Source organism: Episyrphus balteatus, chromosome 4 (genome assembly GCF_945859705.1).
Source record: "Episyrphus balteatus chromosome 4, idEpiBalt1.1, whole genome shotgun sequence".
Taxonomy (NCBI): Eukaryota; Metazoa; Arthropoda; class Insecta; order Diptera; family Syrphidae; genus Episyrphus; species Episyrphus balteatus.
This window is the reverse complement of record NC_079137.1, coordinates 8693579-8707525: the sequence shown is the minus strand read 5'-3', so window position 1 is coordinate 8707525 and position 13947 is coordinate 8693579. Positions and strand designations below refer to the sequence as shown.

The 13947-nt window shown below is 28.0% G+C and overlaps 1 protein-coding gene across 1 annotated transcript in view; it reads left to right on the top strand.

Annotated features, from left to right (window-relative positions):
- The window catches only part of LOC129918352 (probable serine/threonine-protein kinase DDB_G0282963), a 61989-nt gene extending 51695 nt beyond the window's left edge, over nt 1–10294 (top strand). The window contains exons 4-5 of the mRNA XM_055998828.1: nt 450–609; nt 8284–10294. Of these exons, the coding sequence (XP_055854803.1) occupies nt 450–609; nt 8284–10050 (1927 nt within the window). The 3' untranslated portion in view covers nt 10051–10294. The remainder of the gene's footprint in view (nt 1–449; nt 610–8283) is intronic.
- The last annotated feature ends 3653 nt before the right edge of the window (nt 10295–13947 follow it).

Below are 13947 nucleotides of genomic sequence, written 5' to 3'. Positions count from 1 at the left end.
TCACATTTAAAGATTGAATTTTTAGATATACCTACACATACACTTTTTAACGAATAAAAAAAAAACACACCATTTCAACTCACACCCTCAATCACAATATTGTGCGTCATGTTGTTGTCGTCTATGCGTCTACATTGTATGTTATGGTGGATAGTAATACTCCATTTCAAATGCCAACAATGACATGCAAATTAATATTACGTTCAAAATGCCAACAATAATGGAGTGAGAGTAAGGGAAAAGTCAAATTTAATATACAGTCTGTGTTTATATTACACACATAAATCATAGGACATACAATTTACAAAAAATATCTACGTCGAATAGAAAGGACATGAGGGTTTTTTGAAATTAAATGTTTTGTCAGGACAATACTAATTCTATTCTTGTATATCTTCAATATTGAAAAGTGATTTTAATTTAATTTTTGTTTGTTTGTTTACTTTCAGAAATAAAAGAAAAGTTCAAAACTTTTTACCCTGCAAGACACCAACCCGTGGTCCACATATGAACGGTGGATTGCCGGGTGGACATTCGGTGACATATGAAGATCCGGATGCGCATTTAGGACATCGGCCGTTGGTTATGAGACATCATCATAATGTTGAGGTAAGATTCAGATTTTTTAAATACGAACTAAAAATGATTGTGATGATTGATTCTGTGATACCTTCAAAAAACATTTATTAAATGTACCGAGATTTCCTTTACTGCTATTAAAGATGATTTTCTGTACAATCTGCTCACAGATCATTTGAATAAATTTTAGTAATTTTGTGATATATCAGAGAATAAGGTGAAAAGTTCTGTGATACCTTGAATATCACTTGAAAAATCAATAAAAACTAGCTTTTTTTCGAAGGGCAGATGATTTTGTCAAGGGATCCTTTAAAAAAGTTCTGATAAATTTGTGATATATTACAAAAAAGGCTCGATATTTCTGTGATACCTTTAATATATCTTAAAAACCAACAAGAACTTACTGTTGTTTAATCACAGATGAATTTGTCAAGAGATCTTTTAATTTTAATTATTAATTTATCTGTGATACATAGTAGGAAACGCTTAACATTTCTGTGATACCTTAAAATTTACTTGTATCAGAAAACCGTATCGAGAAACTCAAAATAATTTTGTCTTTCACAATTTACTGTATGATATATTTCGGTGATATCACATAGAAAAATCAAAGAAAAATTTTGAAAAAAAACACCAAAGTTTGCTATATTTTCCTTACTCGGATTTTTTTTTATCAATTACATGAATATAAATACTTGTGATACACAGCAATTTGTGTGATATACCTATAAAGTTTAAATAACACAACAGAATCTTTTATAAGTCATTCTTTTATCAAATACAGACTTTATAATTCTTGTGATACGTTTCTGTGATACCTTAGAGACTCTTTTAAATAAAATATTTTTACAAATTATAAAAGACTATTTTTCAAAACACACAAACCATTAAATCATAAGGCTAAAACACAGTACTGAATACCTTAACTTTTGTGATACCTTAAATTTATCACCACAAATATTGGTCATTTAAATTAAACAAATATAGATAATCAAATATTCTGACCTATATTTCAGTAAAATGACATAACCATTAACTCATTCAAAGAAAATAGATTGATTTATCCTAAAAACATATCCTTTAATCGATAATAGTTTTTTTTTTGTATGTCTTTGACATAATAATTTCTTCGAAATGAAAATCTTGTTTTCATTCAAAATATCAATTCAAAATATTATACTATAAATTGCCATTCAAACCACTTGTTTTGCTGAAAATGATATCTAAGATATTATATAGAAAAGGCAATTACAAGAGTCCTAATCAAAATTGATGATATCCTTTTTGTGTAGCCATTTTAGTTGTACATAGTTACAAAAAACCTTGAAAAAGACAATATATATCACCCTTAAGAGACGGAGACTCAATTATATCAAAATATCACAAACATCAAAAGTAAAAAGAGAAAGAGGAAAATATATATAAATTATATATATATAAATACAAAATAGAAATCTATCTGGTCAATCATGGTTTTAAGACAATTTCAAGATAAATGCACACAGCAGAAACCCCTTTCAAGCCACCCAACAACAACAATCAAACATTCAGAGTTTAAAAAGATTTTGATCCCCCCAATCCCTTTTCATTGTTTTCGTTTTATAGAAATTATAACACGCAGTATATGTTTCTATTTCTATGTTTTCTGAATAAAACTATAACAATATAACCCAAAAACACATACATGCATATTGTTCACAATGGAAATTGCATACCACAACAGAAGACCACAAGGATTTAATTGCAATTGTAATTATTAATCGAGTGGGTTTCATGTATATGATATGGAATGGAGAAATATCCTTATTCAGAGTGTAAATGTAGGAAAAGCTTTGGTTTGTAGGAGGAGGTGAAATTTTCTCTGAAAGGATAACTGGATGAATGGGTTATCTGTGATTGTTAGAAAGTAGCTGCAGGGATAATATTATATACATATATATAGTATATTCTAGGAAACTGTGGTTAGTTTTCTCTCAAATACAAAAACAACAACTATATAATACATCATCACAGAAGGACACAAGTTTGATTTTGTAAGAAGAAGATTGCTCTGTTTTTCTGTGATACCCATAGTTTTAGGTTAAAATAAGGATATATTCTGTGGAATATCCTTTTAATTTTGTTTTGAAAAATGAGCACAAATATCCGGTGGCGATGATATATCCTTTTTTTTCTTCTGCGAAATTTAATTGTTTAATTCGATTAAATCCTTCTTATTTTTTTCTTGTGATAGATGTGTTTATGTGTGTGATATAATAGAAATCAAAACATTTAGGCAGGTCCTGTCAAAATATTCCATTCCTTCTGAATGGTGTATGTCATTGTGTATGTCTATCTGGTTGTCAGTCAAGTAAAGAAAGAGGTGAAATTTGATATTTTGAAAACATCAAATTCATTGAATTCATGAGAAAAAAAAAAGAAGCAAAGATAAAATCGTTCAAGAAGATTGGATAAAGAGAAGGATAATGGGTACGTTAAATTCGTGTATCCATATCTTTTATACACACGGATGAGTTTCTATGAGTATGATTATTTTATTATTTTTTTTTTTTTTTCATTCGATTTTATTGTTATGATTATTTTCGTCCTGGATCATTTCTTTTGATTTAATTTTTATTTTCATTTTTATTTGTATTTTTTTGCAATATACAAATTGTCAAGGAATCACATTTCCTTCTCGCTGTCTTTATCATGATCATTATTATTATGATTATTATTTTTATTATTATCATTATTGTGTGTGATATTGTTCATTTTTTTTTTTCTTTTTTATGACAAAGGATATTTGTGTATATTTTTATTTGTTATTTGTCAATGACTTTTTACGCGGATTCTCTTTTTTTTATAAAGACATTATTATAGGTATGCCTATATACACACTTCTCGTTTATATCAAAATATCACATTACATTGAAATTTATAGTTAGTACAGAAAATGAAAAGAAAAAAAGGAGGTAAAGACAGATAAATAAAAGGAAGCTATAATAATGCTCCTTTGAAATTGAATTTATCATTTTATTTATTTTTTTGTCATTTAATTTTTTCTTGTTTGTATATGGTGTGGTGTGTATAAGAAATATGATAGGAAATAAGAGAGACATTCATGGATTTTAAGGATCAAAAATTATTTGTCAATTTGATGTATTTTACTTTGATAATGAAGTAGGGATTGTGTGTTTTTGTGGGAGAAATTTGATTTGACAGGATGTGACAGTGGCAGGTGTTGAAGGGGAGAGAAATTATAAAGAAAAAATTATTTCCCATTATTTTTTATTTTTAATGACAGTCTTGTGATACCTTTAATTAAAAGACACTAAGAATATTTTTAAACGAGATTTTTTGAGAAAAACCTTTTAATAGAATAACAATTTTCTTGTTTCTGTTTTTGTATTTTTATTTGGAATAACAAAATGGCTTCCGGTAAGGAAGTATCACAGAATTTTCATCAAAGTGTCAAAAATAACACTCAAAGTTAAGGAACTTTTCGAGCCAAGAATAGAATTTGTTTGAATGTTTTGTTTTTTACAATGACTTCTTTCCTTGAGGTTGTTTCTAAGATTTCAAAAAAAAAAAAACTGGTATATTTTTTTTTATTTTCAACAGAAAAAAAAACATTTTCAAAAAGTATTCAATTATTTTAATTTCTTTTACAAGAAAATATTTTTTTTTTTCATAAAAAAAATTTATTTTTCAACAATTTTTTTTTTTTAAACAAAAAAAATTTTGTTTATTATACCGTACCTATTTTTTTAGTTTTTTTTGTTTAAAAAAATAATTTTAAACCCCTGGCTGTTCAGGCAACTTCAACTCGACATTTTCAATCTAAATACTTAAAGGACCTTCAAAGTATTTTTTATTTGAACGTTTACTTTTATTTAATTACCTACCTCTACCCCAATCCATCAATTCCGTTACGGATTTCACCATCTCACAAGTCTTCGTTGCCCTAACATTTAATTAAATCTCAGGAAACACCAGATAAAGTACAAAAATCATCAAGATTACCGATTCTGCACGTGTAAATTTCCTTTTGTCAAGGATTTTAAAATCACATTAAAAAAAAAAAAAAAACATTTAAAGACAATTTATTTTGAAAGTTCAACCCCTTTGACAAATACGTTAGCGTTGCCTTTCCTCACATAACCTAGATATGTTTTATATGAAAAATGAATAAAAATGTGCATTCTTCCTTCTTCAAGGAGCTCACAGAAAGTGATGACATAAAATCCCTCACATTTCATACTCAATTACTGTCGCTTTTCAAAAAAAAAAAAAAAAAAAATATTTTTTTTTCTTTAACGGCCGTGGCCTTTTGTTTCCTCTTCCGTTGCTAATACTACACACGTTCCTTCTTTTAAAAGGGGGAAACATCCTTATCCTATCCTTTTTTTTTTGTCGTACAACCAGTTTATGCAAATGAATGGGTTTTCCTCGTCTTTTCTCTTTAATGAAGACCTGTACTTATTTTTTTTTTTTTTTTTTTTGAGAATCCTGTTAATCCTTTTTTTTTTATTTTTTTACTGTGTCTCTGTTAAGTATTAACATAAGGCCGAGAGTCGCCTATCTGCATGAGTTGAGATGAATGATGTAATTTAACAAAAAAAAAAAAAAAAAAAAAACAGGAGACAAGAATTTAAGAAAAAGCTTTTATCCTTCAGTGACAAATGAATAAAAAGGACATCGTTATTTATTTTTAATTGTTGAAAATATATATTTTTTTTCTTCATCTATCTCTCTATAGAGGATTAGATTTATGTATATTTATGTAGGAAAAAAATGTCCTTTTGAAGAGATAACATAGCTTTGAACAGAAAAAAAAAATATATACATAAAATTGGAAACAAGAAAGACACGAAAATAAATAAAATAAAAAAAAAACAAAAAAAAAAAAAAAACAGGAATAAAGGACGCACTTTATTTGCATTGTTATGTTCTTTATTCAATGGAAAATAATATGAAACGCCAACGTGTATTTTTTTTTTATTGTGTTTGTTGTTTCGTCTTTTTATGTCCTTTTTTTGGAGTCCTTGTTTTTGTTTTATTTGCAACGAATAGCCTTTTGAATATTAATGAGGAACCCATATTACGTCGTGGGTGGAGAGAGATTTTAATAAATTTTCCTGCTTTTTTTTTATTTTTTGTAAAATTTATCCTTTGTCCTTGTGTTTTTCTGCATTGATTATATGGTGAATATTAAAAAAAAAAAAAAAAACAAGAAAAATACATGAATAAATTTAAAGAATTAATTCTTAGAAAATTCCTTTAATTAATTTAAACAAAATTATTGGAAAACGACTTTTCTTTTCTATTTAAATAAAAATGATTTATCAGGAAAATTTTAATTTAATTTAAATTTAAAACAAAAAATGATTTAAAATTCGATTTAAAAAAAGGATAATATAAATCCTGACCCCATTTTTTTTTTTCTGGAATAAAAAAAAATATATATAAATCAATCAACAAAGACAGGATAGCATTAAAACACAAACTGTTGTGCGGATAATATCGTAAATATTGACAGGATATTGACACTACCAACCGTGTATATATTTGCTTATTGAATTTAAGCACACTTTTAACCTTAAAAAAAAAAACAAAATAGACACAGAACTTTAATCGAAAAGACAAAGCAAAAAAAAAGGACAAAAGGTTGACGATTTAAATTTATCAATGTGTTTGTGTGTGTTTTTTTTTATCAACCAGTTTGTGTGTTTATGTTTAAAAAATAACCTACATATAAAAAAAAAAATAAGGGTTGACATTTATTTATCAACGAAACCAACCAACCCCTTTTGTATATCCTGTCTTCCCCCTTTTTCATGTAAAAAAAAAATAATATCAACAAAACTGATGTTTTAAAATTACAAAAAAAAATAAATAAATCCTGCGATTGCATTAATCGACAATGTCCTTCCGATATACATTATTTTGTTGTGAGTAGTAGTTCCTACCTATACAACATTCAGGAGCATACGATGACGCTTGTGATTAAGGATGATTAACGAGAATGCTCTTATCCATTTTTTTTTTTTTTTGCTCATGTTGAGTTGGTTTATTTGTCCTCCTTCGCTCGTTTTAATTTAATTTAATTTGATACCAGAGGGATGTAAAAAAAAAACATACCTACCCAATATCCTTTACAGCAAAAAATAAAAAAAAAAAATAAATATATTTAAATAATTCATTCTCAGCGCAAATCCTGTGAATGTTGTCAAATTCGATTTAATTGATTTTTTTTTGTCTTCACATGTCCTGTCAATGCAATTTTTATTTTTTTGTGTATTTGCCTTTTTTCTGTTATATGCCTTCGAGTGCAATTAATGTCGACTTATGTGTAAATACAATTCCAAGAGGAAATGTATGTCAAGTAGAGAGAAATAAAAAAATCTAATAATTACATAAAGGATATTATTTGACACTTATTAAATTGAATGTTTGTTTAAAAAATTCAATTGACATGACAAGTGGGATTTATCTGTGAAAAAAAAAAACGTTACATTGATTCAAATCCTTGAAAGCATAAAACTCGATACAAAGAAGTGATTTTTTTCTTCTCAGCTTTTTAATGCAAGGATCAAGTAGATTTGTTTTTTTTTTTTTGGTTCATGTCATTTGTGCACTCTTGCATCAAACAGGACGAGATTTAAGGAAGTGTAAGAAAAAAGGAAGTAGGATACGAATATTTCAGATAAATTTTTGATAGGAAAAAAGGATCTCAGATATAAATATGTCAATTCAAATCCGATTTTGTCTTCTTTTTTTGAAAGAAGAGAAAGGGGATGGTTTTCGATTAAAATTTTTTTGAAAAAAAAGCTCTCCAACAAATTTCAATTTCTTTCAAAACAATTTCATGCAAAATTCTACATTAACTCGACGAAATTGAAAAAAAATCTAAAAAAAATCTCTAGAAAAAAATGTTTAAGTTTTCAATGGTTACTCAGGGCTATGCTTTTAAAAGTCTCCAAAATTGTTAAAAACTCTCCATATTTATAAACTCTCCACAAATTTGTTTAAGAATTTACTTCAATCACATCATAAAAACCTTGAAAACGTTACCAAATGTGTTAAAAATGATATTTAAGAGAAGAATGTCTCTCCCGAAATATAAAAATTCAATTCTAAAAAAAAAAAAATAAAAACTCTCCAAAAGTAATACATACATACATATGTAAGTCAAAACCACTTTGCTTAAAAAAAAACGAAAGTAAGACTAAAAAGTAAAAATTTTATGAAGAACATTTTAATTTTAAACTCTCCAAAAAGTAAACGACTAGTTTTAATACAAAAAACCTAATTATTCAAGTATCTATTCTTATAAGAATGAAAGTGATAGCAAAAATTAAAAAAATGTTATGAAATCTTTATAAAAATATTAAAAATAGGAAACTCTCCAAAATTTTAGGAACTCTCCAAAAGTTAGTTTTTACAAATAAATTGAGAGAACTTTATCATACAGACAATAATAAGACTACTATTCCAAAAATTACTTTTATTTGTCTAGTTTTCACCTAAAAATTTTAATTTTCAAAGGAAAACACAAAAAACAGCTCTTTTCAATTATTCCTGTTTTCACAAAATTTCATTTCAAAAGACTCGTTTTCGTCCAGAACCCATCACAATCAAACCACCACCAAAACATCACTAAAGTCTCTATGTTTCTTTACCAAAAATCTAATTTCCCCCATTTTCTGTTCTCTCTTTCAGATGTTGCATCATTCAAAAGGAATCCACTATCCCAGCGGTTATCCAATGACGAGGTCACCACCATTCCTAGTCTCATCATCACCCGGACCCGATCCATATCGTTCCAATGACAATGTCTACGAAGAACTCGGTCCCGGACGTGATTCTGACGCTGAATCCGAGCCACCACTGCATTCCGATGATGATTTTGCCGAAGATGAACTCTCCCTACCCGGTGAGAGATCCTTTAACAAATCCATCTCTGATACAGCATCAACAATACCTGTCTCAACAATCTACCACGAACGAATCAGTGGGTCGCAACCAAACAACAACAACAATGGCAACGGTCAAGAACGAAATTCCCTATTATCATCTTCGTCTTCATCCAATACACACAATGACACTACAACAGTGACATCTGCTGCCACATCAACATCAGCCTCCTCATCGCTAACAACAAACAATAATGCACCAAGTCGAACGGCTGGAATTCTGTCAGGCGTATTGCGGCACACAACCGGCAGACAGAACAATAATCGCAAAAATAACCGCCATAAGCAACCAACAGCGGTAGCCGTCAGTTCGAGCATGGACGAGTTCAATACATCAGCGGGGTCAGAACAGTTAGTCGGCGATATGATGGCTGTGCCAATGGCACAGAATCATCTCTACGATAATAGGAATCACAATCTTATGTCATTGGCCTACAACAACAACACCTTCCACCATCACAGTCTGAATAACAACTTAAACAACAACAACAATACAAACAACATTAACAACAATCGTGCCCAATACTACAATACGCTGGAGAACGAAGTCGAACGGCGTAATCGCATCAACAATCAACTCCACCATCCAGCTTCGGCGGTGGCGACAATCTTCCGTGAACGAAACATAGTCAATCATCCGAATCGCTATCCCCAGCCGTACTATGCAGCCAGTAACTTGTTGAGTTCGATGCGTTCCAGGACGAATCCACGAAGCATTGACCGCCGACGAATAGTTCCTCCAATGGATCCCATTGAACCGACCTACGGCTATGCGGAACCTATTTTCCATGAAGGATACCTCTACGACTCGTGTGCCCGACAGCAACAACATCAGCTGCTGCCGAACACAGTTGGACGCAATGCGACGGCACTGGTTGGTGGCGGTGGGCCACTATCATATCCAGAATATATTGCTCCAGACTATACGAGTTCCGCAGGGATCATGGGCTCCTATCGACCGAACACACATCAGCATCATCATCATCATGCAGCAGCAGCGACAGGACACCATCATCATCAGCAGCACAGCCATCAATTGTACTCGAGAGGAGGAAGCAGCGTTGGCGGCGGGGGTGATTCGAGTTTTGGCTCCGATTCGGGATATAGTCATCATCACAGCAGCACACCGGCCTCATCAATTGGTCGAGGTGTGGGTGGGGGAATTCGAGGAAGTGGTAGCAGTGGCAATGGCAGTGGTCAGAACAAACTAACGGCTGCTTTAAATTTTGGCTGGAATCGACGACAGTCAAAGCAGCAGTCGCAGCAACAACAACAACAACCATCATCGAACCAACAACTCCCTGCCCCACAAACATCCACCACATCCACATCATCATCATCATCAACATCAACATCATCGTCTGCATGTCCAAAGGACATGAATGTTGATCGAAGTCCGAATAATAACTCGGACTCTATCCAACAGCCAACAACAGTCCTTGCAACAACAACTACACCAACAACAACCAGCACAGACGTAGTCAACTGTAATACAACAACAGCCAAGGCGTGAGAAGAGTTGGAATCGAGTAAGGAGTCGATCCAAAATTGTAAATAAAAAAAAAAGAGAAAAAAACCATAGACTTAAGGAAGGATAATTTTTTTTTTCTTGTGAAAACGAAAATGAGATGTGGAGAGAAGATAAAACAAGGACATTTGTACATATTGTGATCCTGTAAATACAACAACACAAAAAAAAACAAACAAAGAAAAAAATAAAGTAAAAATGGCAAAAGTAAGCAAAAGCCTCAATGAAATAAACGAAAAAAAAATAAAAAAAAAAAAATAAAACAGTCAAGAGTTCCTTCTTCGAATATTTAATGAGGAAACAATGAAATAAATTAAAATTCCTCTGACATTTTGTAAATATCCTTTTTTTTTTCTTTTTATTTCATGATTTTTCTTTTTTTGTGTCCTTTCTTCTTTTATCTTTTTTAGTGTAAATAAAAAAAAATATTTAAAAAATATTTAAATATGTGAATATGAGTAAAAAAATAAAAAAAAAATAATTAAAAGAAATGTGAGAGCTTATTGTAGTAGATATCCTTTTCCAAAAAATTATTACAAAAATCCATCAACACAATTATTTATTCTTGTACCTTATTAATTTATTTTTTCATTATTTTTTGTAAATATTATTTTGTATTATTTTTTTTAGATTTTAAATTAAGAATTTCATTTTAGTTGTGACAACATTGTGATGTATTTAAAATTAAGGAATTAAATAAAAACTTAAAAAACATTTAATATTAATTAAAAAGAAGACTTTTTAAGTTTAAGTTATTTCATTTAATTTTGTAGATTTTAATTTAAAAAAAAAAATAATAATTGTTTTAAAATTTAAGTTGAAAGGAGAAAATATTATAAAATTTAATTTTTTTTTTTCGTTTGTTAATTTAGTTTTTTAAGAAAATTAATATAAATAATTCGAAAAAAAAAAAATAAAAAACAAAATGAAAAAATAAAACAAATCAAATTATAAAAAATTAAATTTTTAGTTGTTTTAATTTTAGTTTTTTTAAATTTTCAGTTTCTATTGTTTTAGAGTTTCTTGGGAGTATTGAAAAAATGAGGTTTTTAAAAGTTTTCCTTTGAAAGTTTGTAACACCGTTAAACATTGCGTTTATTTTATATTGCATCTGGAGAACAATAGCCAAAAAAATACAAAAACTTAAATTTGATGATGCACAAGGAAGTGTATCTCTGTATTAATAAATTATCAAGATGCAGTGTGCTTGCAGCGAAAAATAGAAATTTGATGATAGAAAAATGTAGAAACAACTAAAAAGATGAAAATTTGAATTTGATTTTTATCTGACGAACTGTTCGAATTTCTTGCTGTCTATGGAGTTAATTACGATCAGACTGATGCAAGGATGGGACCCGTTTTTTTGTATTTATTTGAGTTACCAAGTTGTTGAAAATGTTGTTTTTTTTTTTGTGTGGAAGTTTTGAGGCTTATAAAGAAAATCCAGCAGAATGAATGAGCCTAGAAATATACAACAAAAAAAACTGAACGGTAAAAAAATTTCAGTTCAATCGTTACAAACAACAACATCACCTAGCCAAATACCATCAATAAGCAAATTCATAAATACTGGCCTAAAAGTATGCAGCATTTTAGAACCAACCAATCGATGAATTTTGTTGCATACTTTTTGTTGCAAGGGGTTCTATTTAAAAATATTTTCGATGAAAATATTCACTGAGTAAAACATCTATTTCTTATAAATCCTTAAAGTATGCAACAAAGAATAACATTTTTGTTGACGATACCCGTAAAATATGCAATACAAAATTCAAATTTGATTTTGAATAGCTTGAAAAATGTTTTTCTATAAAACTCTTATTGGGGCACAAGTCTAATTGGGATTTTTCTCTTGACACAAAAATATCAAAATGATTTGATATGGAATGGATTTCTAATGTAAATGTAAGCTGGTATGTTATTAATGAAAAATACAAATTAGTGGAATAACAAAATGATTTTTATTCACCAAAGCTACATTTTAAGCAATTTGAATTAATTTAATTGAACTCATATTGAGTTCAATTAAATTATTTAAGCCAATTCCAACTTTAGTTATCTATAACCCTAGCAAATACTTCACAAATTTTCAAGACTACAGACGTAGTCTTGCGAATTGAATGTAAAACTTTTCAAAACTTATTCAAATTTACAAATTTTTATTTTCATTTTAAGTATTTTTTTTTTGTTTTCTTGTATTTTTTGTATTTTATTTTATTCTATATTGTTTTTATTATTGTTATATTTATTATATTTTTTTTTTAATTCTAAAATAAAAACTATATCAATATTTAACATATCATCAATTAAATAACAAAAAAAAAATCCATATAAAATCTGTTAAATCTTTTAAATGTGTTCCTTTCTCCTAATCCTGTATTATTCCTAACAAAAAACTAAATTTCTTCACTGTAAATAAATATAAAAAAACAAAAATTTTAAAAAATTGTTGAAGGCTTATTGAAGACTGTTTTTTATAGTTGAAAACCAGAAAAAAAACATTAAAAATAACCCAAAGTGAAAAAAAACTTTAACCTTTATAAATTCTCAAATTCATTGCAAACCTAACAAACACATGCCATTTTTCCTTAAAAGTTTATATAAAATAAAAATCTTTAATTCAACGCTTCTATTAATTTATAATTTTAAATTAAATTGTAAAATAAAAAATAATTTAAAATGGAATTTAATGCCCAAAACAAATTAAATCCTGACCACTTTTAGGTTGTGTACTTTGTAAATAAAACAAAAAATTAGTTTTAATTAAAAAAACAAAATTGTAAAATAAAAAAATTAATTAAAATAAAAAAAAAAATGCTTAGATAAGAAAAAACCAAACAATTGATATATTAAATGAGCACAAAAAATGTATCCTACTCTTTATCAGAGCGAAAAAAAATATGAAGTTCGATTTGTTATAAAAAAATTGTATTTTACTTTTATTTAAAATTGTTTTTTAACTTTGTTTAAATTTTCGCCAAAATTGGTTCTATCCTCCCATCCAAAAACAAAAAAAAAAGAGTTAATCTCTGAGATAGTATTAAAACCCCATTGCAGTTAATCAATTAACAAAAAAAGAAAAATATTCTAATAAATTGTCCGACAGCAGAACAATCATAAGAGTGCAGATATTAACAAAAAATAAAAAAAAAATCCATAAAAAAATTAAATAAAAAGCAAATAAATTATATACATAAAAATATTAAAAATTAAAAAAAAAAAAAAACAGGAAAAAATATTTAAGTGTCTATGATTAAAAAAAATAGTAGAAAAAAAATATAATATATGTAACCTATTTTCTCAGCCTTCTGTTTTAATACAAAAAAAAAACCGAAAATAAAATAAAAAAAAATATTTAAACAAAAACTGTGCAACTAAATATTAAAGCTTATAACAAAAAACTAACAGAAACTTTGAAAAAAAAAACCATATCAGTTCAGAACAATTTGTTTTAAATTTTATTTAATTTTATAAAAACAAAATTTAAGAAAAAAAAAATATTTGATTTAATCGAACTTTTTTTTTTTCTTTATAAATAAAACTAAATTAATTTTTTAGTTTTTGTGTTATTAAGTTTAAGAAAGTATTTCTTTTATAGGAACATAAGCAATCTTAATTATAGGAACTATGAGTATAAAAAAAAGTAAGAGGTGAAAAAAAAAATTAGAAAATATATTAAAGAATTTTATTAAAAAAATTAAATGTTGTTTTTTTTTTATTCAAAACAATTAAACTGCTGCAACTTCTTCAAAAACTTAAACTTTAAGGTACTCAGAGTCAATAGAGCTCCTACAAAATGTACTTTTTTTCCATATTGGGTTTTCGATTTTCTTAAGGTAAATGAAATGAAACTTTGTGATAATTTCACATTCATGCTCATGA